This window comes from Oncorhynchus masou, chromosome 1 (assembly GCF_036934945.1).
Source record: "Oncorhynchus masou masou isolate Uvic2021 chromosome 1, UVic_Omas_1.1, whole genome shotgun sequence".
Lineage (NCBI taxonomy): Eukaryota > Metazoa > Chordata > Actinopteri > Salmoniformes > Salmonidae > Oncorhynchus > Oncorhynchus masou.
The window spans coordinates 46,115,237-46,141,441 of NC_088212.1; the positions used below are offsets into that span (position 1 = coordinate 46,115,237).

At 41.3% G+C, this 26,205-nt stretch overlaps 1 protein-coding gene across 1 annotated transcript in view; it reads right to left on the reverse strand.

The window, feature by feature from the left end:
* Positions 1-26,205, reverse strand: part of nos1 (nitric oxide synthase 1 (neuronal)) — a 67,979-nt gene that overhangs the window by 27,124 nt on the left and 14,650 nt on the right. Inside the window, exons 4-10 of the mRNA XM_064972927.1 lie at positions 25,783-25,920; positions 24,036-24,181; positions 22,549-22,711; positions 20,987-21,078; positions 12,508-12,649; positions 12,075-12,214; positions 10,765-10,939 (exon numbers count right to left, since the gene is read on the reverse strand). Of these exons, the coding sequence (XP_064828999.1) occupies positions 10,765-10,939; positions 12,075-12,214; positions 12,508-12,649; positions 20,987-21,078; positions 22,549-22,711; positions 24,036-24,181; positions 25,783-25,920 (996 nt within the window). The remainder of the gene's footprint in view (positions 1-10,764; positions 10,940-12,074; positions 12,215-12,507; positions 12,650-20,986; positions 21,079-22,548; positions 22,712-24,035; positions 24,182-25,782; positions 25,921-26,205) is intronic.

The window sequence follows — 26,205 nt, forward strand, 5'->3', positions numbered from 1 at the left end:
TATGAGGGTGCCCATGTTTACTGATTTGGGGTTGTTCCTGGTAGGTTCATTGATAATTTGTGAGAGATTGAGGGCATCAAGCTTAGATTGTAGGATGTCCAGGGTGTTAAGCATGTCCCAGTTTAGGTCACCTAACAGCACAAGCTCTGAAGATCGATGGGGGCAATCAATTCACATATGGTGTCCAGGGCAGAGCTGGGGGCAAAAGGTGGTCTATAGCAAGCGGCAACGGTGAGAGACTTGTTTCTAGCAAGGTGGATTTTTAAAAATAGAAGCTCAAATTGTTTGGGCACAGACTTGGATAGTAAGACAGAACTCTGCAGGCTAACTCCGCCCCCTTTGGCAGTTCTATCTTGTTGGAAAATGTTATAGTTAGGAATGGAAATATACTGGCAAGTTTGATTTAGAACTACTAACGTTAGGTAGCTAGCTAACATATTTTTGAGATAGCAAAAGCTCAGGTTGCCCAGCCTGGCGGAGATACAATCTTCGGAAAAATAATTTGCAAGGAGATTCGTGCAAAAATATTATTTGATGATGTACTGTTGTAATGATATGCTATGTGGTTCGTAAAGACAACATAGCTAACAAATTGTCAGCCAACATAACGTGCAAGGTAACTTATTTGAAAAGTCATTACTTTATGACATTGAGTTACCCCTTGGTCGTTAGGGCAAATCTGGTCTGTGATAGGAGGGGGGGGGGGTTTCACACCTAGCTCGGCTATTAGACTATTCTTTAGTAAAGCTTGAATAGTCTATTGTTCAGCTATTAGCCCTGCTCCCCAACTTGCAACAAATTGCTGTTCCTATCGCATTCCTTTCCCTCTTCCACACGTCATCATTCTGCTCCTGAGTGGCTCGCTTGTGGGCGTGCTGGCAGGATATGGCAGCATTTTCGGTTGTGTGTCTCGAATCCTCCATACTGTAGCAGGTTTGTATGAAGGTGTGGTTATACACAGGCAAGTTGTTATATGCTATGGAGGTACATTTGTGTCTTTTTGTTGAGAGCAAAACCTTTTTTCAATCAAAACCTATTTTCAATCAAAAATAATTGTTCTGAAAGCAACTTTCTTCCGACACAAAGGAAGTCAAAGCGGACACCTACGAAGATGGCATCTCAGGTAAGCAGCACTGGGCTGTATTGACGTATCCTAAAAATGACATCTGCTGCTTTAGATTGAACGGTCATATCTCAGTTATTGTTTTCATATCTCTGTTTTCTTTACTTTCAGAGAGTGACCAAGGGGTAGAAAATGTACATATTGCCAGATGTTCACTCTCCGAGAAACAGGCCGTGGAAGCTTTATTATTGGCAAAAGTGTCCACAACCAGAGGTAATTAAACTGTCCTGTGTTCTTTTTCTCCATCTCTGCCTGTCTTGTTGTACATGTTCATCCCTCTCCCCTTCTCCCTAAATCCTCTAGGTTATATCAGCTGTTTTGGTGAACCCCTCCCACATCTGAACTGGCTGACACAGAGGGCACAGCATGATCATAGGTGAGATGTCACTTGGTCAGGTCAAAAGGAAGTATTATTAAAGAGATGCTTTACATTGAAATATAGACAGAGATGTAGTAGTCCCAGAGTTAATGATCCAAGGTCAGTTTCGCATTTCATCTCCTGATTTAAGATGACTGACCGTGTTAGAATACAAAAAAAGGCTTAATCATGCTCTCTCATCTGCAGGTATGTTTTGATGTGATAGAGGAAGCCAGTCCCGTCACCACCACCTCACCCGCACTTAAGGTAACCTTTGGGCCAACTGGGGGTCCAAGGCTGGTTAGGAGACACCGCAATTGTCATGAACTGAGAGAATATTTGGGAAGCACTGTAATTCATGAATCATATGCTGTCTGCTGCTGTTCTTACCTCTCTCCCCACCTCGTCTTTCTTCCTCGTTTTAAAATGCACACTATATGTGCATTGAAGTACAGAATGAAATTGCAATATTATAAATACAAGTATTATAATGCATGTATAACACTTGAATAATGAACTTCTTTCAATAAAGCGTTTCACATTCTCCACTGGTTGAAATTAAGTATCTCATTGAAATACTATCCTGTGACCTCAGATTAATGCAGATGAAGGGAGTTAGATATGCATAGTTTTTTTCTCTATATATGAATTACAAATCAATCATGTTTCTAGTCTATTGCATAGTTACCATGTGTAATCATTGATGTCCCAGGAGCAGTAAACACTGTTGAAGTGTAGAATTGTAATACATACAAGCAGACACAGCATCATTCAAATAATGGTGTTTGATAGGACTGAAAAATAATGTCTCAGAGATTCATACCTGAATCACACCTTTATTTGCCAAGGAAGAGTACATGATCAGTGAATATATTCAATGTACAGGCTACAATGTGGGAATCTCATGCGTGATAATAACTACAGTACATGTGTATATAGGACTTGCATCCTTGACACAATAAAGTTATTATATTCTACTCTATCCATAGGCTTCATTAATGCCATTGAACGGTCATATCTCAGTTATTGTTTTCATATCTAGTTCATATCTCTGTTTTCTTTACTTTCAGAGAGTGAGCTGACCAAGGGGTCGGAAATATAGATATTGCCAGATGTTCACTCTCCGAGAAACAGGCCGTGGAAGCTTTATTGCTGGCAAAAGTGTCCACAACCAGAGGTAATTAAACTGTCCTGTGTTCTTTATCTCCATGTCTGCCTGTCTTCAGACTTGAAGTTGATACAACAACTATGATAGCTGAGATTCATAGATTGGTATGAATATTAGTTCAGAACCTAACGTTTTAGGGTACATACACAGAACGTTTACATACTGTAGCTAGTTAGCTACACATAACATAGGCATACAGTTATTTTTATCCTCCACTACACAATAATCAAGTAAATAGTTAGCTAGCTATGTTACTTCAACTGGCATTGCAAGGCAAGCTTACAGAATTGTACATTCAATTTGCAGTAAATGCTTTAGCAATCTAGATTCTTTACATCCACCTTTTCACAAGATGCTGGTTCTCAGGAGTCCCAAAAACATTAAACAACACGAATTACAAATTCATTCTCCTAACACTAGCTAGCTGGCTAATGTTAGCTAGTCAGATAACTTGCTAAATAGCGATTTTCGTAAATTAACTTCTTGTGTCGAGCAATCCCGGATCCGGGATCCTATTTATAGCCTCAAGCTCATTAGCATAACGCAACGTTAACTATTCATGAAAATCGCAAATGAAATGAAATAAATATATTTGCTCTCAAGCTTAGACTTTTGTTAAAACTGTCATCTCAGATTTTCAAAATATGCTTTTCAACCATAGCTAAACAAGCATTTGTGTAAGAGTATTGATAGCTAGCATAGCTATAAGCCTAGAATTCAGCCAGCAACATTTTCACAAAAACAATAAAATCATTCAAATAAAATAATTTACCTTTGAAGAACTTCAGATGTTTTCAATGAGGAGACTCTAAGTTAAATAGCAAATGTTCAATTTTTCAAAAAATATTATTTGTGTAGGACAAATCGCTCCGTTTTGTTCACGTTTGGCTATGAAAAAAACCTGTATCCATTTATTGCCTCAAGCTCATTAGCATAACGTAACGTTAACTATTTATGAAAATCGCAAATGAAATGAAAGTGCTAGCTCTCAAGCTTAGCCTTTGCTTAACAACACTGTCATCTCAGATTTTCAAAATATGCTTTTGAACCATAGCAAAACAAGCATTTGTGTAAGAGCATTTAGCGTAGCATTTAGCGGGCAACATTTGCACAAAAACCAGAAAAGGATTCTAATAAAATCATTTACCTTTGAAGAACTTCGGATGTTTTCAATGAGGAGACTCTAAGTTAGATAGCAAATGTTCAGTTTTTCCTGAAAGATTCTTTGTGTAGGAGAAATCGCTCCGTTTTGTACATCACGTTTGGCTACCAAAAAAAACTAAAATTCAGTCATCAAAACGGCAAACTGTTTTCCAAATTAACTCCATAATATCGACTGAAACACGGCAAACGCTGTTTAGAATCAATCCTCAAGGTGTTTTTCACATATCTCTTCATTGATATATCGTTCGTGGATGTCTACTTTCTCCGGTGAATCGCATGGAAAAAGACGTGCAGTTGAAGATGACGCACCAATTTCGACGGAGGACACCGGGCGGACACCTGGCAAATGTAGTCTCTTATGGTCAATCTTCCAATGATATGCCTACAAATACGTCACAATGCTGCAGACACCTTGGGGAAACGATAGATAGGGCAGGCTCATTCCTTGCGCATTCACATAAGGAGACAATGAAAAACAGAGCCTCAAAAATCCTGCTAATTTCCTGTTTGAAGTTTCATCTTGGTTTCACCTGTAGCATCAGTTCTGGGGCACTCACAGACAATATCTTTGCAGTTTTGGAAACTTCAGTGTTCTCTTTCCAAAGCTGTCAATTATATGCATACTCGAGCATCTTTTTGTGACAAAATATTGTGCTTAAAACGGGCACATTTTTTATCCAATAATGAAATAGCGCCCCCATAGATGTAACAGGTTAACTTAATGACAAAGGAATATGCACAAACTTTTGTCTCTACATTAACTAACATATTCCTCTCAATTGTAAATGTTTTGCTTGACTCGTTATAATGTTACAACCGTAATGTTTTGTCAGCCACCTTTGTTGAAGAACGCCACAAGGAAGGCTCGCATCAAAATTCGTAATTGGAACCACTCAATATGATTTGTCATATAAAAACCTTGGGACCCAAATGCATAATGAGTGCTCTAACTACCCCTTGTGGTGGTCTGGAGTAATAAAGCCGTGACGCTGGGTACCTCTAAGTCCTGCGGTGCAAGCTCGCAACTTTTAAAAGAGGAACCACTGTAGGTCCTGGATGGCAGGAAGCTAATCCCCAATGATGTACTGGGCGGTACGCACTACCCTCTGTAGCGCCATACAGTCAGATACCGAGCAGTTGCCATACCAGGCGGTGCTGCAACCGGTCAGGATGCTCTCAATGCTGCAGCTGTAGAACTTTGAGGATCTGGGGACCCATGCCAAATTGTTTCATTCTCCTGAGGGGGAAAAAGGTGTTGTCGTGCCCTTTTCACGACTGTCTTGGTATGTTTGGACCATGATAGTTTGTTGGTGATGTGGACACCAAGGAAGTTGAAACTCTCGACCCGCTCCACTTCAGCCCTGTCGATGTAAATGGGGGCCTTTTCGGCCCTCCTTTTCCTATAGTCCACGATCATAACCTTTGTCTTGCTCACATTGAGGGAGACATTGTTGGCCTGGCACAACACTGACAGGTCTTTTACCTCCTCCATATAGGCGGTCTCATTGTTGTCAGTGATCAGGCCTACCACTGTTGTGTCATCAGCAAACTGACAGTGTTGGAGTCATGCTTGGCCAAGCAGTCAAGCGTGAACAGGGAGTACAGGAGGGGACTAAGCACACACCCCTGAGGGGAACCGGTGTTGAAGATCAGCGTGGCAGATATGTTGTTGCCTACCCTTACCAAATCCAGGATCCTGTTTGCAGAGGGAGGTGTTTAGTCACAGGGTCCTTAGCTTAGTGATGAGTTTGTGGGCACTATGCTGTTGAACGCTGAGCTGTAGTCAATGAACAGCATTCTCACATACGTGGTCCTTTTGTCCAGGTGGGAAAGGGCAGTATGGAGTGCAATTGAGATTGCGTCATCTGTGGATCTGTTGGGGCGTTATGTGAATTGGAGTGGCCCTAGGATTTCCGGGATGATGGTGCTGTGAGCCATAACCAGTCTTTCAAAGCACTTCATGAACTACCAACGTGAGTGCTCCGGGTTGGTAGTCATTTGGGCAGGTTACCTTAGTGTTCTTGGGTACAGGGACTGGTGGTCTGCTTGAAACATATTGGTATTACAGACTCAGTCAGGGAGAGGTTGAAAATGTCAGTGAAGACACTTGCCAGTTGGTCCGCACATGCTCGGAGTACACGCCCTGGCAATCCGTCTGGCCCCTCTGTCTTGTGAATGTTGACCTGTTTAACCTCTTGGAACTCTAGGGGCAGTATTTCATTTTTGGATAAAACAACATTCCCGTTTTAAACAAGATATTTTGTCACGAAAAGATGCTCGACTATGCATATAATTGACAGCTTTGGAAAGAAAACACTGACGTTTCCAAAACTGCAAAGATATTATCTGTGAGTGCCACAGAACTGATGCTACAGGCGAAACCAAGATGAAACTTCAAACAGGAAATGAGCAAAATTTTTGAAGCGCTGTTTTCAAATGTCTCCTTATATGGCTGTGAATGCGCAAGGAATGAGCCTGCCCTATCTATCGTTTCCCCAAGGTGTCTGCAGCATTGTGACGTATTTGTAGGCATATCATTGGAAGATTGACCATAAGAGACTACATTTGCCAGGTGTCCGCCCGGTGTCCTGCGTCGAAATTGGTGCGTAAACTTCAGCTGCAAGTATTTTTCCATGTGATTCAGAGGAGAAAGCAGACTTCCACGAACGATATATCAATGAAGAGATATGTGAAAAACACCTTGAGGATTGATTCTAAACAACGTTTGCCATTTTTGTCGATATTATGGAGTTAATTTGGAAAAAAGTTTGCCGTTTTGGTGACTGAATTTTCGGGTTTGGTAGCCAAACGTGATGTACAAAACGGAGCGATTTCTCCTACACAAAGAATCTTTCAGGAAAAACTGAACATTTGCTATCTAACTCAGAGTCTCCTCATTGAAAACATCCGAAGTTCTTCAAAGATAAATGATTTTATTTGAATGCTTTTCTGGTTTTTGTGAAAATGTTGCCCGCTAAATGCTACGCTAAATGTTACGCTAGCTATCAATACACTTACACAAATGCTTGTTTTGCTATAGTTCAATGGCATATTTTGAAAATCTGAGATGACATTGTTAACAAAAGGCTAAGCTTGAGAGCAAATATATTTATTTCATTTCATTTGCGATTTTCATGAATAGTTGACGTTGCGTTTGCTAATGAGCTTGAGGCTATAAATAGGATCCCGGATATGGGATTGCTCGTCGCATGAAGTTAAAGGTCTTGCTCACACCGGCTATGGAGAGTATGATCACAGTCATCCGGAACAGCTCTCATGCATGCTTCAGTGTTTCTTGCCTCGAAGCGAACATAAAAGGCATTTAGCTCCGCTGATAGGCTCGCGTCATTGGGAAAATCACGTCTGGGTTTTCCTTTGTAGTCCGTAATCGTTTGCAAGCCCACATCTGACGAACTGCAGAGCCGGTATAGTAGGATTCAATCTTAGTCCAATATTGACACTTTGCCTGTTTGATGGTTCATCTGAGGGCATAGCAGTATTTATTAAAAGTGTCCAGATTAGTGTCCTGCTCCTTGTAAGAGGCAGCTCTAGCTTTTTAGCTTGGTGAGGATGTTGCCTGTAATCGATGGCTTCTGGTTGGGACATGTACGTATGGTCACTGTGGGGACAACGTCCTCAATGCACTTATTGATGAAGCCGGTGACTGAGGTGGTATACTCCTCAATGCCATTGGAGGAACGGAACATATTCCAGTCTGTGCTAGAAAAACAGTAGTGTAGCATCTGCATCGTCGGACCACTTCTGTATTGAGCGAGTCACTGGTACTTCCTGCTTACTTTTTGCTTGTAAGCAGGAGGAGAGTTATGGTCAGATTTGCCAAATGTAGGGCTTGGGAGAGCAGTGTATGCATCTCTGTGTGTGGAGTAAAGGTGGTCTAAAAACACACAAGTCTGGTTTGGACCGTGCCTGTTAAAGGTTTATACCAATTGCATTTGGCTTCCCAAGGCAAGTGGGGATAGCTGTGAGGAGTTTGCTGTATGCCTTTGATGCTCCGCTATAGGAGGAAGAGCGGCTTGCCCCTCGTCCTTCGCTGCTGTCTGGAGGAGGACGCTATTATCCTAGTCGATGAAGAGCCCCCCCCCCCCCCCTTCTCCTGGGGCCAAGCCCTGGAAAAGTCGGTGAAGTTCCTTGGGGTAGCTATCATGATGCCAGCCCATGAGGGATGGGTCTGCGAGGCAGTCTCGTCGCTTGAGTTAAGAGTGGGACGAACCACATTGGGCTGCTCTGTGCACTCTACGGCAGAGGGTGTTCACAGCAAAAAATACACACAATGGATGCATGACACTGAACACTGCTTCCGCGTGTTAGACACCCAGGCATACTACATACAGGGAGTGTGTCCTTGCCCAAAATGGTCACCCTGCATTGACAAGATTGTGCTGGTACAGGGGCCTTGCTTGGTACCCACTGGGCCGAGCTAACTAGCTAGGTTCCATGGTTCCAAGGAACAGCTAATCCGAGAACAAAGGGAAAAGAGACTAGCGTTCGCCACTTGGGCTAGAAGCCTAGCTAGTTAGCACTGTGCTATCAGGATAAGCTAATCCTATAAACAATGTGAACATAGCTGGCGATCACCACATGGGCTGGTAGCCTAGCTAGTTAGCACAAAGTTATCCAAATGAAGCTAGTGCTATTGCTCTTACAAACAAAAGAGTGGCTCTCGGCCAATAAGCAGTGATTCTAGGATGGACAGTCTACTCAACACCGGCGGAGGGTTTAACAAAACGTATGAGCAAACTAGTAATTCTACCCTTCCAGGTAGATAAGCTAGTCGGTAGGATAGCTAGCCTTGCCGAGAGCTAGCCAGGTTAGCTAAGCCTTGCAGCTAAGCTATCCAAGTCTCAGCAGCTAGCAGTGTGATGCTAGCTACAACAGGAGATGAAGGAATAAAAGCGGTGAAGCAAATTCTTACCTGAAGCAAAACTGTTCCTTTTGGTGAAGTCACCCAACAATAAAGATAACCCCACTCGGCGGTGTAACCTTAACGGCACTGAAAAGTTACAGGAAAACCCATCGAGTACTTAGAAAAAGTCTGGTTTATCCACACGGTGACAGATAATTGAAAGAACTGAAGCTAAGTTGAGGCCATACTGCCAAACAGGCTTTAGACCATCAGAAGTGGAGAGATCATGTCGCTTCCTTATCTGCCAGAAGGCACAAACAGGATAAGTGAGATTTCAATTAGGGTGACATTTTACTCTTCTTATCGCTGTTCACAAAATGCTATCATATTCACTGTTACATTGAAGATAAGCATTCAAAATGATCCTTCAAGTAAACTGGTGTGAAAAACCTGTGACAGGTAAGTCCTGTTGTTTGTAAAGCTACATAGAAAATGGACAATCAAATACAGTACATAGAAGACAAGCAACTAATGTTATCCCTCAGGTAAGCAGGTTGTGATTAGACTATCCTGAATGACGGGTAAGTGGTTGCAGTCAGTATCAAATCACATTTCACAATTAGCCCAAATACCCTAAAGACATCATTTTACATTCTAGAAAATGGAGAAATGTTCTAAAAATGGAGACATTAAAATAAAAATAAAAAACCCTTTTAGAAGTACCTCATGTTCTGCATCAAAATAAGAACATTTACCATAGTAGCTCACTATCATAATTCTGTATATGGGTAAACCTGCATTTAGCAGAAGGGAGTGCATGGAACTTGAGATGGGAACGTGAGACGAGGGAAAATGACTGAGAACAGCTCAAGTTACTCTACGCCTGGGAACTGAAAACAAAATATTACCGCCATTATAATGGTTATGCTAATACGTTGGCTGAATACCAACAGCACAACCAGATCCGTACATATTTTATCCACGTATTATATCTACAGCCTCTAAGCTTGACATGCTCTCGTCACCGTGCTGCAGCATACTGTTTGTGAAAAAACTAATTATCGTCGGACCAACAATAGAGTGAAGACTTGCTGCTTCCAAGAAAACTATCCATTTTGATATAAAACAAATAAAATAACTAAACACAGAGTATACCAAATATTATACACACCCCCTCTCCCCCCTTTTTGCCCTCAGAACAGACTCAATTATTCAGGGCATAGACTCTACAAGGTGTCTAGAGTGTTCCACAGGGATGCTGGCCCATGTTGATGCCAATGCTTCCCACAGTTGTGTCAAGATGGCTGCATGTTCTTTGGGTGGTGGACAATTCTTGATACAGACGGGAAACTCTGGACCCTGAAAAACCCAGCAGCATTGCAGTTCTTGACATAAATTGGTGCGCCTGGCACCTACCACCATAACCCATTCAAAGGCACTCAAATATTTTGTCTCGACCATTCACCCTCTGAATGGCACACATACACAATCCATGCCTCACGGTTTAAAAGAAAAATCCTTCTTTAACCCGTCTCCTCCCCTTCATCTACACTGATTGAAGAAGATTTAACAAGTGACATTCATAAGGGATCATAGCTTTCAGCTGGTCAGTTTGTCATGGAAAGAGCAGGTGTTCTTAATGTTTGGTATATTGTTTGGTATATTTTGATGTGTTATGGAAACCTATTGCATGAATATTGAGAGTATAAGTGATGAATGTTAGCTCTGCATGTATGCTGTCATGGTATCAGATTAATCCGCCACACTGGTAAGTATTGAAGACGTATCATAACATTTATTTAAAAGCCCTAACAGATTACAGAAAAACATATTATAGATTCTAGATTTACTTCTATCATAGTAAATTGTATAGTAAAAAGTCCACTCACAACTCTTGCGAATTCCCTTCCAAACCCCACGCATAACATATGCAACACTGTAATTCCTCATGGTCTCATTAGAATGTCAAAATAGTGGCATTTAACCATTGTAACGAGAGCTGTTAAAGTCCCTGACACCAATCTCGGTGCCAATGTACCAGCCACCAAAGGGATGCTTATAAATGCTTTAGAAAATGATCATAATACCTCCAAGATGTTGTAACGAGAGCTGTCACAGAAGTCCCTGACTCCGATCTCTGTACCCATGTACCAGCCACTGAACGGACAGGCGGTGAATTCCAGCCCCCCCACCTCTAGCAGCATGCTAGATACAGCAGGTAGGCTGTACCACTTCAGATTCAAGTCCTTGAACCAATCATACCTGTATGCACAAGCATAGAAAGACAAAGAGATACGTTCAAATGAACAGTCAAGCTTTGGAGGAGTGATGGTGAATGTGACATATCTTGACTAATTGATTCAAATAAATAGGTTAGTTTTCAAGGTATGTAGAGGATGTTTAAGGGTACATATTATATACAGCTTTAATTGAAGCTGACTTGGCTCCTGTTGTTCAACTCAAGGTGCTTCCATCTCAACAATTCTATACTGCTAAGAGTTGAACATTTTACATTCTGAATCGATGTAAAAGTGCACATTTATCTTGGTGAAAAGCCGACATATTAGCATGGATCTTGTTCTGGAGGCAGCTCTGCAAAGCGGCCAGTAGTTGGCACAGCCAGTCATAAAATCTGACTTTAAACCACACTGCTACGTTTTTACAATATAGCCCATTTTGACTTTGCAGTTGGCCTATCTAAGCGGAAATCACTCAGTTCTGCCTCCAGGACAAGATTCATGACAACAAACTGCAAAAAGCCGTGGGAAGAGATTAGTGACAAAGCTTACATTCTGATATTGAAAGTTTGTATAGCACGTCAAGGGAAAGAAAATACTGTATGCATGTACAAAGAAATGAAGGATTTCTCCAAGAGATGCTAGATATCTGCCTACTGTGATGTGGAGTGTATTGTTCTACAAGGCAATTTGCTCCTACACTGTAGTTAATAGATACACAGCCAAGAAGTACAGGAGCGCAGCCAAAACTAACATTATCACATGCTCACAGCAAAAACACCTGCAATCACTTCTGAAATTACTGGCCCTACATCCATCTACCTGGTGCTACACAGGCTCGGAGTTGCCCATGGGGGACAGTCTACGCAGTAGCAGAGAGCCATCACAGCTTCATGGCAACAGAGTTGAGGCCAACTAAACTGATGCAGGGGGAGATGGGGGGTGGCGAAGGACAGTTCTGGGAGCTTCTTTGATAGAGGATGCCATGTGCAGGGGATGAAACTCCCCCTGTGCCTGAAGACTGGTGACATTGCGAGTGTGTGTGTGTGGTATGTTAGCGTGACAATTGGAACACACCCCAACCCAGCCTCTGTTCCTGTATCACTGTTATGAAACTTGGACGTGTATGTGTGTGTGTGTGTGTGTGTGGTCTAACTCACTTGGGATGGGTGATCTGCACCTCCAGAATAAGGTCTTGGGGGATCTCAAACAGCTCTGGGTCGTTCCCATTGGATTGCAGCAGGAGGGGCAGCACGTCGAATCGACCCTTGGGAGCCTTCCAGCCCTGCTGGATGCAGATCTAGTAACCAAAACATTTAATAAACATTTTACGTGGACTCACTAAAGTAGATGTGTAACTCCTGTTTGGTGGTTTCCACTCCAGTTTTAGTCAGAGCTTTGGCCTTGCTCAGAGGCATGCTATATAAAGACATTGAACACACTCAGGTTTTGTGATCTACTGTAAGTGGTTCAGTGGGTTGAACCTGACAAGGCAAAGTTTGAGGATTCAAATCCCACGAGGGACACATATTCCATGCTGTTACGAACAATAATTCACTTTGAATAACAGTGACCAGTGTCTTTTTACTCTACCTCAGTGAATTCCACATTGGCAGGGTCTCCCAGAATCTGACCATCGGGCTGCTTGTAACCGGCATAGCGAATCAGCTGTGTGTTCCACACCCGAAAGTCGCGCTTGCCATCTGTCCTCTGAGGAAATATGGTAATGGCAGATCTGGATAGAAATAACCCACCAGCCCCCAGAGAGAGAGAAAGTTAAATGACGAGATTTAAAGACAGTATCTATAGATTAGCAATGCAACAATTAATGTCTACCCAACCACATAGCATCTAATGGTTTAGGGCAGTTTAATTTAGGAGGTTGTGGGTAAGGCAGGCTAGGAAGTCTGACAGGGCTTTAGCCCCCACTACTGAACCTATCCTGTTGGGTTAAGCTAATACCATGACTGGGCAAAAGGGTTGATTCTACTAATCTGGCTGTAAGTCTTCGTCCCAAAGGACCCAAATATCTCTGGGCGCCAATCTCTATGCTTGCCTTACAGAGGAGAAACTAGTGTCCTCTATAGTCAATACAAGCCCAAAGAATGAGAGGAGAATTGACTATATAAAACTCAAATTGTTTTGGGGTCTGAATCTAAGCAGAAGCAGCCTGGCTGCAGATCAGTTTGTGCTTCAGCCAACTCCTTCATTTGTTGTTATGCTGTACACAAACCCGACAGAGGCTTAAGAGCAAACTGATATGCCATCAGGCTTCTGTTACATGCTTACAGTGGCTAAGTATTATTTGATGTACAGCATCAGCAATCTTTGGGAATGTGATGTGACTAACTCAGTGCAGTGATGAGTCAGACACATACAGTAGGGGAGAGTGGGGTATGTTGAGACATTTTTTACATTCCGCACTACTACGTCAAGGGAAATCATCATTCTTTCTAAGAAAGATAACTACATATTTCAGGATGTCTTGTATCCCTGAAAATAATCAGAATGAATGTAAAACATGTGTTTTGAAAACATAGCTTGTCCATAAAAAAGTGGTCTCTTGGCAGGGTACGGGCTAAGTTGAGCATAGGGACAGGGTAAGTTGAACCGCCTTGGGGTAAGTGAGTGATAGTGTCCTGTGATAGTGGGTGATGGTAGGTCAAAGTTTAATTCATGGAATTGGGCTGTGGTATATCATAAATGTATGCCTACATTCTGATATAGATATCCCTGTTCAATATCACTTAGCCTTCCATTTATTCACCAGTTGTCTGGGACAGGGATGTTTCCTCGTGCCAACACATAGGCAAGTTCTCTGCATTTGAGGCTACTTAACCCATGAAACTGGTCTGAGATTATTGATATGCTTAGCAAGCTCAGACTCCATGTCAATAGACATGTGCCTCTGGCTCTGCTACTCTATCATAGCCTCTCTTTCGAACAGGTGTTTATTTTATTTTTTGTCAATGTAGCTCTTCAGTGTCATTCAGTCTTTTTAATATCCCTTGCTGCAGCTAGATTGGACTTCTTCCCCTTCTCTCACTTACTTGGCTGCTCTCTTAAGAACCTTAAGGGGTGCCACACCCCTATTGGGGTGGCAGGGTAGCTAGCCTAGTGGTTAGAGCGTTGGACTAGTAGGTTGCAAGTTCAAATCCCCAAGCTGACAAGGTACAAATCTGTCGTTCTGCCCCTGAACAGGCAGTTAGCCCACGGTTCCTAGGCCGTCATTGAAAATAAGAATTTGTTCTTAACTGATTTGCCTAATAAAATAAAAAAATTGTTTTACATTTGTATACACAGGGCACTACTACTCTGCTCTGTAACAATAAAAATGCACAATCTAGAGTTCATATGCATGGCACATAGCAAAAATACTATGCATAAAACTGACAAATGTAACAGGATTAACAGCTCACGTCTCCAAAGGAAAGGAATAGTTGGGATTAACTCTTGGAACCACCCATCCCGGATCCGGGATAATTGTCATCAACTACGCTAAATAGCATAGCACAACGATCAAATAATCTCACTAGAAAATATTCATGAAATATTCATGAAATCACAAGTGGAATATAGCGAAACACAGCTTAGCCTTTTGTTAACCTCTTGGAACTAGGGGGCGCTTTTTTTATTTTTGGAAAAATAACGTTCCCAAAGTAAACGGCCTATTTTTCAGGACCAGACAATAGAATATGCATATAATATAATATGCGTATAATTAGGATAGACAGACAGTTTAGGATAGGAAACACTAAAGTTTTCAAAACTGTAAAAATATTGTCTGTAAGTATAACAGAACTGATATTGCAGGCAAAAGCCAAGGTTAAGTGTCTCTGTCCCGCTCTTTTTAACGTATTAAGTGTGTATGTTTATTATGTGTTACCATTTAATTAGCTAGTAAATAAAAAAATTATACCAATTTGTGTAGTACTGAATCATAAGGTTAAGGTTTTTGCAGATGCAAGGGGGTTACAACTGTTCAGAATGATATGATATGATACAAGCTTATGATTAATAAGTTGACTGTTAGATGTGATAGGTAAAAGAGTTTAAAAGTTTAATTTGGGAGATGGTAACTCTTTATAGTACTGCTCTCATGGTTCCCCAGATCCTAATGAGTTAATTGTTACATGATTAATTTAAAATCTGGTAACAATTGAACATATTTAGGTAATTAGATAAGTTTTCAGATTAATGTTAATGTCAAATCACGACAGTGGCCATTGGCTCAGCTAACCCCAAGACAAACAATTTTACTATATTAGTCCACAGAGCTACAAGAATGCACTTTGATGCTCGGTTTAGGACCTCATATTATAGCATCAGGAAACCTACAGTGGTTACTCAATTAAAAGTTTTGAGATTATGCCACGGCACTTAAGGTAATTTGTGGTTTCGTACGTTACCATGCGTCACTGCTTCATTGCGGTGGTCTGGAGCAAGGGGGAGTTAGAGCACTGATTATGCTTTTTGGCCCCAAGGCGCCAAATGACAATGAATGGGCGATAAACCAAATAGAAACTGATAATTGTGCACGATTCCAAAATTTAATTTCAATTAACCTGTTGCGACTCTAGGGGCAGTATTTTCATTTTTGAAAAAAAAAACGTTCCCGTTTTAAACGGGATATTTTGTCAGGACAAGATGCTAGAATATGCATATAATTGACAGTTTTGGATAGAAAACACTCTAACGTTTCCAAAACTGTAAAGATATTGTCTGTGAGTAGAACAGAACTGATGTTGCAGGCGAAAGCCTGAGAAAAATCCAATCCGGAAGTGCCCCAGGTTTTGAAAGCGCTGTGTTCCAATGAGTCCCTATTGAGCTGTGAATGTGCCATCAACGATCTTACGCTTTCTACGTATTCCCCAAGGTGTCTACAGCATTGTGACGTAGTTTCACGCATTTATGTTGAAGAATAGCCGTAGGCGGCCACATTGCGTAAGTGGTCACATGGTGGCTCCGAGAGAGATTCTCGCGTAAAATACAGAGCCATTACTCCAATTGGTCCTACTGAAAAACAAATTGTCCCGACGGATATATTATCGAATAAATATTAGAAAAACACCGTGAGGATTTATTATAAACAACGTTTGCCATGTTTCTTTTGATATTATGGAGCTAATTTGGAATATTTTTCGCCTGCTTTTCCGTTTCTCTGAAACGTGAAGAACAAACGGAGCTATTTCGCGGGAAAAAACGAACTTTGGCTATCTGGGAGTGTTATGTACTTGAGTGAAGACCCAAAAGCGGTTTTAACAGAAAACAGAGTTCTTTTAATGAAAAAACAGAACGGCATAGATCCTCCTCCGACGTTGGAACAAAAGAACGTATTTGCACCTGCCAGGCAGACTCCGACAAAACAAGGTGGAATAAACGAGACGATTTGCTTCTGGCATGAAAAACACAAACAAGAATCTGACACCGAAAGTTGGCTATCTGGAAGGAGTCCAGCAGAGAGAGACAGAGTGAAGAGAAAGGACAGGAACAGACATAATAAGTGACAAAACATCCAAGTTCAAAGGTAAACGATTTAATTTGATTGCTTTTCTGATTTGTGACAAGGTTGCATGCTGCTAGCAAGGCATAATGCTATGCTAGGCTATCGATAAACTTACAAATGCTTGTCTAGCTTTGGCTGTAAAGCATATTTTGAAAATCTGAGATGACAGGGTGATTAACAAAAGGCTAAGCTGTGTCTCAATATATTTCATGTGTGATTTTCATGAATAGGAATATTTTCTAGGGATATTTATGGCCATTGCATTATGCTAATTATTGTCAGGCAATGATTACGCTCCCGGATCCGGGATGGGGAGTATCAAGAGGTTTTAACTGAATGATGGATGAAGGTGATTGAATTTAGAACAATCGTGTAAGAATTGCTATTCCTCTGTCCTGCACGCACACCGGAAATAAATACACTTTGTTTCTACTTGGTCAGAAGAAGCTGTAAGCTAATGTTTTTATTCTAAGAGAAACTAACATGTTCAATTATATTCCATGATATTCTTAAAATATATGTGTTGACTGAATATAAGCAGCAAGTGGTGTTTGCTAAATAATCAAGTTGATGGTGCAGTCGTATAGCCTTGGTACCTAAATAAAGCTGAGTGACTCACTCATTCATGGCTTTGGATCAAAATAAGTACCAACATTCTCTCTGATCGTGAAAATTTTAAAATACTGTATAAGCGATTATAAAAAGTCACGACTCTACAATTGATCGCTAGTTTTGGTCTCAAATAAGCACGGTCTTTAACTAAAATAAGAGGAGAGTCAGGCGGAGAACAACCTATTTAAATTCTATTAAAAATATTCAATTTTATTTGGAAAGGCATGCCAGACAATATCAAAAAGGCTGTAGGCTTGGGAGAGTTACAGATTAATGTTTTCAGTTGATGCTAAACAAGTTCGATCGAGTTTAAAATCAGGAGACTTACATGTCGAAAATATATTTTTTAGATATACTGTAGGCCTACCGTTGGTGTTGTAGGTCTTTCATTTATTTAACCTTTATTTTACTACATAAAGGTTTACTTACTCTGCTTGCATCTTGACCCAGTTTATGCCCTCCTTTGTAATGCAAATCTGGGCGGCAGTGTGTTTTGGTCCGAGAACACCCTTTTCCGGCTTACAGACAGTTATCGAGCCAGACTCTTTATGGTGCTACCCGTTCCAGGTTTAGGACTGTAACCACCAGAAGACTTGGAAATGAGCCTGAGCTGAGGGGATCACCAAAACTTAAAGGTATTTTGGTTTCAGTGCATTTAAAAAAAAGTGACTTTGACCACTGCGCCACTCTGTGGATTTAATTTTTTTTTTTTATATAGCCTATCAATGTGTAGGCATACTGTGTAATAAAATGGATCCATAACTAATTACTATGGGAATAAATATCACTGAATGACTGGAAATTTTGGAACAAAGTAGGCTAATGAAGGTAAACAAATTGTTGCTTACTGGAAAATACAAAATGAATGGAAGAGGCAAGTGGAAGGGGGATTTTTTTTTTCCAAACATTTGTTTTTCACGGCTATTAGCAGGACAATAGACGCGATGTGGTCCCAAAAACAACTCTGACATAGGGTCCAGCATATCTCTTGATACACACAGTAACGTGCTAATTGAGCTCCGAGAGCCGATCTGTTATCCAACGATTACTTTAATAGCCCAGCTACTGCAAGTGTGAAAATACCCCCCAACAAGCAAGAGCCTACCCGCATGTGGTCAACTATTTTAGCACTGCTCTGAGACAAGCAAGATGACTTAATAAACATATACATTTTTTTTAAAACAGTTTAATTACCCCTGCATTATTCTATTAAAAAAACTTAGATATTAATTTAGAATCCTCTAAATTGAATTAGATCTACTACTGTGCAAGGACCTTTTATGTATCTGCAAGTATTTTAATTTAGAGATTGAGGTAAAGAAAGGTGTATGGAGATGGGTAACTGCCTTCCCAAGATCTCTTACCATGTTGTACAATTGTGTGAATAGCCTACCAGTTGGTGTAACTGTAATGTTGATACTCTTGAGAAGAATTTTGCTCTTCACTATCACAATATTAAAAACGTTCAAATGCATTCATGAATTCAATCGCTTTAGCCATCATGTTGAGATTCATCTGATGAAGGATTGATTCGATCTATAAGCCCAGGACGAGAGTAAAACAGGCAATAAGATACACTACAAGAAAGGGAACACATAACCGTAGAATTGCAAGTTGGAGGGCCATCTAACAAGTGCAGATTGGAAGGCCATCAAGCAAAACAGACCAATGAAGCACGGGTAAATGGCGGGAGTATCTATGACTGAGGACTGGGTAGGGGGCCCATGCCCCCTCTGCGCGGGGTTCTGGGCCGGGAGGGTGGCTCGGATCTCCGCATCTCCTTGTCGCCTGGGTTGTGCCCGACCGGCTCCATCCCCCCTTTCCCCGTTAGGCACGGCCACATGGCGCACCCCCAATATCAAGGTGCACATGGGCCTATTTATATAATGAATATGAATTCGGAGGGCAGAAATGATTAAATATTAAAGCATTAGACCTCTCACTAAAGGTGTCAGTCATACAAAAGTTATACTTAAATCCAAACAGGTTGGAGATAAGAGTACATGGCCATAAAGGCTAGATAAGTTTAAGCTGTTCAAACATTCATAGATGACCAGCAGGGTCAAATAATACAAACAGTGGTTATAGAAGGTGCAACCGGACAGCACCTTAGGAGTACATGTCAGTTGGATTTTCAAAGCTGAGCATTCAGAGGTCAAGACAGCAAGTGCGTGTGCGAGAGAGAGAGGATCGAAACACAGTAATACGTGGAATATATCAATAAGAATGTCAGTTTAATATGCAGTGCAGATCACCTCTCATTAACCTTCTCATAGTTAAAACTTCTTAGGGATAAGGGGCAGTATTCGGAGGTTCGGATGACTGAGGGGGCAAAAGTAAACTGCCTGTTACTCAGGCCCAGAAGCTAGGATATGCATATAATTGCTATTATTTGATAGAAAACACTGAAGTTTCTACAACTGTTAAAATAATGTCTGAGTATAAAACTGATATGACAGGCAAAAACCCAAGGAGAATCCATCCAGATTTTTTTTTTTGAGGTCATCACCCATTGCAATGGCTGTCTATGGGAAAATCAAAGGAAATCCTCCCAGATTGCAGTTCCTATGGCTTCCACTAGATGTCAGTCTTTAGAAAGGGTTTCAGGCTTGTTTCTTGATAAATTAGATAGAATTTGTAGTTTTTCTAGGTGGCTCTCATTTTGTGGTGTGCGTGGATGAGTGCGCGCACTTTGTTATTTATCTCAGGTAATGAACATACGATTCTCAGTCTTAAATTTGATCGTCTACTTACATATAGTAGACCTGAGGATTGATTAAACATTGTTTGACTTGTTTGGACGAAGTTTATTGGTAACTTTTGGGATTCCTTTGCATGCATTTTGAACGAGGAAAACAGGTGGATTACTAAATCAAGCACGCCAACTAAACTGACTTTATCGAACAAGACGACCATTTTCATGAATGTTTAACATTACGATTTTTGTGTTTTTGCGCCATGCAATTTCACCGGATGCTGTCAAGTTGTGCCGCTAGCGGCACGTCTAGCCCAAAGAGGTTTAAAAATTGTGTGTGTTCAATTATTTGTGTCATTTAAAGCATATTGAAGATAAACAATAGGATTTGAAGCAATAGCCTACCCGTGTGTGGTCAACTATTTCAGCACCATTTTGCACTGCTCTGAGACAAGCATGGGGAATGGTCTTGCTTAATCAATGACGTTTTCTATCTGTTTGGGTATTGGTTAGACTACAATTTGGGTGTGGAAAGGTTAGGATTATTTTGCTCTTAGTATAGTAACCTACTCCCGACCGGTCATGTTGTACAGCGTCATATTTTCCTATCTTTTTTAATTAAGCAACATTTCTTAAAATCAATCCCATATAATATGTTCTTACAAAAAAAGGATTTAAATTCTCTAGTACAGCCAATATTAAAGACTGTCAAATGCTTCTCAAAGATGCCCTCTGGTGGTCAAACTAGCATTAAAGGCAACAATGGCTGACACTTAAAAACATGCTATAGAATTCTGCAACAGCAGTACGACGCAACTTTTATAAGAAGAACCACTGTACAACAAATTAATTTGACTTAGTGAAAATCTGTTTCTGCCCTTTTGTGTATGCTTTCCTAAAACCAAAGTGGGACTCAACTAACCCCCTCTCTCCTATGATGTTTATTCATTGGGGAGTAAAGACGTGGTGTCATGACGTGCGTTTAGGCTTGGCAGAGCTGTATTGGACTGATGAAGGACTGATCCTGGCTGGGAGTAGTCTACCAGACTAGAGAGACGCAGTTGACATTGACAGGGAACATAGAGGAACAGACAGACAGAGGGAGGTTCAAGGTGACAGAAAGGGAGGGGGGAAAGGTAAAAGATAAAGAGAAACTGGACAAAGAGAAGAGGTTGACAGACCGGACGAGCAGAGGAAATGACACAGAAAGACAACATTGAGTAAAAGGCACAGGGATAGACACAGCACTGCAGACTCACCTCAGGTTGCCTTTGTTAGTGGCATACTTGATGTGGTTGCAGATGTAATTGTACATTCCATGAGCCGTTGTGCAGTCTCTGGCATCAAATACCTGTTAGAAAAACATGTAATGAAATAAAGATCCTGCTGGGCAAAAACTGGTTGAATCACAGTTGTTTCCACGTCATTTTAACCTCCATCAATGTGAGGACGTTAAATCAACGTGGAAAACGGACTATATTTGCTCAACTAAATGTAAATCAAAACTAAACGTTGAACTGACGTCTGTGCCCAGTGGGATACTAAATGCTACCACAGTTTGAGTGAAATGCTTTGACCTGAAGGTATTCGTCACTCATAAAACTCAACACAAAGAATCCAAGGACCTCAGTGAAAGCATGTTGTCATTTACACTATATCGTTAGGGACAAAAAAATTGAATAGCGGCATACTTCACAACAGCTTGATTTGATTCCCCTTAGATATCACTTTCATCATCAGCGTTTATTTGATCGTTTCACTACAAATGCTTGACCTGCGATGCCTGGCCTGCCTCCATCAACGTGTGTTGCGACATCACAGACAATATGTTCTTGAAATGGTGAAACATCACTCTGCAATGCATTTATTTGAACTTTTATAATTCAGTGCACATTTGTCACAGATATTGCTATATTACACAGATCATGAATATTACATGGATCATGACGAGAGGTGGGGAATGTGTTGTGATCCTCCAGCCAAATTGATTTGCGAAGTTTATCATACTTGATATCATATTGGATTAGGAAGATTTGATTTTAAATCAACTGCCCACTGAAAATCTTACTTTTAAAAGTTTATATTCTGTTAACTCATACCCAAATAATGTTGTCGACTTATGTGGCCAAAGCATAAATTTGAAACAATAAAAACACTTCAAAAACCACACCTCAAACAGCCATTTTCTCATAGAACATGTCATCTCCCTGAGCTGGCCAATCAGCGGTCTCCTTGCATGGATATTTTTTATGACTGGGACACATCCACACCATTCTGTTGTAGGGGTACGCCCACACCATTCCAACACAGAAAAGCAGATTTTTAAAGCTGCAATATGTTGCTTTTTTGGGTAACCCAACCAAATTCACATAGAAATTAGATCTGTCATCTCTTTGAAAGCAGTAGAGCAGTAGATCTTAGAAACAGTAGATCTATTCTAGGTGTGCCATTTCTAACGCTTCCTGTGCTTTGGTCTTATGGAAAATATATTTCACAGCGGTTTAGATGGTACAATGGTTCTATACACTATACTTGATTTATTTTTCACATAAACTGAAATTTGCCTAACTATTAGAATTTGAGCAACCAGGATATGGAGGAGTGCTTTTTGAATAGTGCATCTTAAACATACTTAATTTTTTTTTAAATTGGAAGGGAAACTTCACTTTACCTCACTTATATTGTATGTAATTATAGGTCATAATTTAATAAAAATCAGTAAACAATGGGCAGTTATTTTAACATTGAGCATTGAGTTTCTGACCTATAGCTTGGACCACTGAATTCTGCCTACACAGCGCATTTAATCTGAGTTTCCTACTTGTAGTTTGGACCACTGGATGCGTCCTACACAGCGGGCAGCGTTCCTCCAGGCGTGCTTGGCTCCATAGATCAGCTCAGTGTCCTTCAGCTGGTACGTCCCTGAGGCCTCAATCTCCTTAGTCACCTCCTCCAGCCGGTCTACGTGGGCCTTCGAGCCAAACCTGATGCACACAGCCACGAGGACAGAGAGAAGTAACACAAGGACATGTAAAAAGGACTGGATTTATTGCATCACTACAGTGGTAGGCTTGATTACCAACAACGAAGTGGACCTACAGGGAGGAGGTGAGGGCACTCGGAGTGTGGTGTCAGGAAAATAACCTCAGACTCAATGTCAACAATACAAAGGAGATGATCGTGGACTTCAGGAAACAGCAGAGGGAGCAGCCCCCTATCCACATTGACGGTACAGTAGTGGAGAAGTTCCTCGGCGTACACATCACGGATAAACTGAAATGTTCAACCCATACAGACAGCGTGGTGAAGAAGGTGCAGCAGCGCCTCTTCAACCTCAGGAGGCTGAAGAAATTTGGCTTGTCACCAAAAACACAAACTTTTACAGATGCACAATCGAGAGCATCCTGTCGGGCTGTATCACCGCCTGGTAAGGCAACTGCTCCGCCCACAATCGTAAGGCTCTCCAGAGGCTAGTGAGGTCTGCACAACGCATCACCGGGGGCAAACTACCTACCCTCCATGACACCTACACCATCCGATGTCACAGGAAGGCCAAAAAGATCATCAAGGACAACAACCACCCGAGTTCACCCAGCTATCATCCAGAAGGTGAAGTCAGTACAGATGCATCGAAGCTGGGACCGAGAGACTGAAAAACAGCTTCTGTCTCATCAGACTGTTAAACAGCCATCACTAACATTGAGTGGCTGCTGCCAACATACTGACTCAACTCTAGCCACTTTAATAATGAAAAATTGATGTAATAAATGTATCACTTGCCACTTTAAACAATGCCACTTTATATAATGTTTACATACCATACATTACTCATCTCATATGTATATACTGTACTCTATACCATCTATTGCATCTTGCCTATGCCGTTAGGCTATCACTCACTCATATATTTTTAAGTACATACTCTTATTCATTCCTTTACACTTGTGTGTATAGAAGGTAGTTGTTGTGAAATTGTTAGGTTCAATTATTTGTTAGATATTACTGCATGGTCAGAACTAGAAGCACAAGCATTTTGCCACACTCGTATTAACATCTGCTAACCGTGTGTATGTGACAAATCAAATTTGATCAAAACATTGTGCACAGATGCATGAGAAGCACAGAAAGAAATACTCTAAAATAACACATTTAGAGTACTATTTGAATCAAATGTATGTGAGGAAAAACAAAATGGCATTTGTACTATTGGGAATGTTTGCATGGGAATGTTTGCAATGAGGGATGCAGGCAAGTACATCCAAAGGTTATTAAAGTAGCTAAAGTATATGGTAAGTGTAACTTCATTACCTTTTGATGCTGGTGTAGTACTGGTCTATGAAGTCAGTAGCCAGCGGCAGCAGCTCCTCTTTGGTTCGAGATTCGTCCGGCTTGCGGCTCCCCTGGCTAGGTGTCATGATGGACCCGAAACACACACACTCAGTGCAGAGCGGCAACTGAAAGGCAATGTGGATGACATCACGTCAAGGCTCTGATGACAAAGCATTGAATTTCCTTGTGGTTTCCTTCGTTCAGTTCACATGGATTCCATAACACCTGGAAAATACTTCTCCCCCCCATCTCTTGTTCTCTCTCTATCACGCCCTCTCTCCTACAGACATCTTCATGTAAGACTAAAGTAGAGTAATGCTTACCACCCCCCCCCCCCGGTCCTGTCAGAACAACCAGTCTAGTGTGCTTTACTTAAATGTCATGAAGCCCACTCATTTACCATTCCATTAAATATGCAAATTGGTACATCCATTTTGAATGACAAATTATTCAAGAATCAATGGGTATATAACTTATGCCCCAATGAGCTTAGTTCAACTGTTGTACCCCATCATAACCCAAAATATAAGCTTGCTTTGCGTCAAGGTCAATCAACATAGTCTCAAACCATGGTTAAGAGTTTAATTTTGATATCATGGATGGTCATTCCTTGCATCTATAGCTCTGTCTACGAATCTGAGAGCAGTTACATTTGTCAAACCCCATCCCTCAGCTTTTTTTACCAAAAGAGTGGCCGGGTGCCTGCTAAGGACTGAATTAGTCATGGAGTCATAGTGGCAGCCTTCAATTGAGCAGAGAACACACAGACCGGAGAAGAAACGGAAAGAGGCCAGAAGAAAGAGGAACAGAGACAGGAAAAAAGGAGACTGATCAGCACCCAGACCAACCTTGTATGGTCAGAGGAATACAATTATAAGTGAAGTGCGCCGTCACTTTGGGTAGCTGTTAATGCATTCGCCAGATTAGAGGCAGAGGAGGAAATAGGGAGAAAACAGTCACCCGAGCACAAACCCAGAGTGGAAATTTAACAGTAACTCAACAGCGCTGCTGCTAAAATGGGCAGTCTAGTCACGCTGGCTGAACCAGCCACCCACTCGCACTGTCCAGCCAGTCAGGTTTTGTCCCAAACCCCCCCTTGCTCTGCTCAAACAACCCAGCCATCCAATTCAACATGACGCTCGCTAAAGTTGCGAGTCCCAGAAGTAAACAACATGCACAATTACATGGCCGGTGAGCATGACTAGGTGATGGAAGGGAGAGAGCGAGAAAGAGATATATTAAGAAAGAAAGGAAAAGAGGGTGACGAGCAGAGTCAGAGTGTTCAAAATAAAACAAAACAAATCCCTCGCCTCACTACATCCGCTCGCCATAAGGCTCTGAGCATTCATGCCACACAGCTGTCCTTTATGGCTTAGACAGAACATTCTGTGATACATTATACTTCTGAAGATGCACCATTAGAATCCTATTCATTGGGGTACATAGTAGGCTGTCGTCCGATAAGTTGCTGAAGCAATTAGCTAGGCTGGTGTTAAAACACCAAGCCGACGCTGCAGTTCTGTTCAGATAAATGACTAAATGCTTAGGTCTTGCTCTAGGGGGTTGCAGTTAAGCACCTTGTGACAAACGTATTTGTAAGAAAATTGCTAGATAATTACAAACTGATTAGATTGATTGAATGGTTGGTTGATTGGCTAACTGACTAATCGATTGATTGATGAGGAAGCCACTGTTCTGCAGACAAGACGAAAAGACAGTTCCGTACCTTACTAGAGCTGTGGTGTAGAGTGTCATTGTAAGTGACTCCAGTCTCCACATTCTTGATCTTCATGAAGCGTGGGCATTTGGAGGGGCTGCCATTCATTAGAGCCTTGTTAGGAGAGATCCTCCCCTGTGTTGGAGGCTAGAGGGATGAGACGGATGTTTAAGAGAATTAATACATTTTAGTCTGTAGAGTAGCGCATAATGGTTCTACTGAGATGGCCTTTGAACCCACCTCTGAGTGGAGGGTTGAGATGATAACAACTTTAGGTGGAGAGGGAAAAGGAGAGAGAGAGGCTGTGTTGACAATTCTGATCTTTTGCCACTAATTGGTCTTTTGACCAATCAGATCAGATCAGATCTTTTGACAATTTTTTTATTTAACTAGGCAAGTTCATTAAGAACAAAATCTTACTTACAATGACGG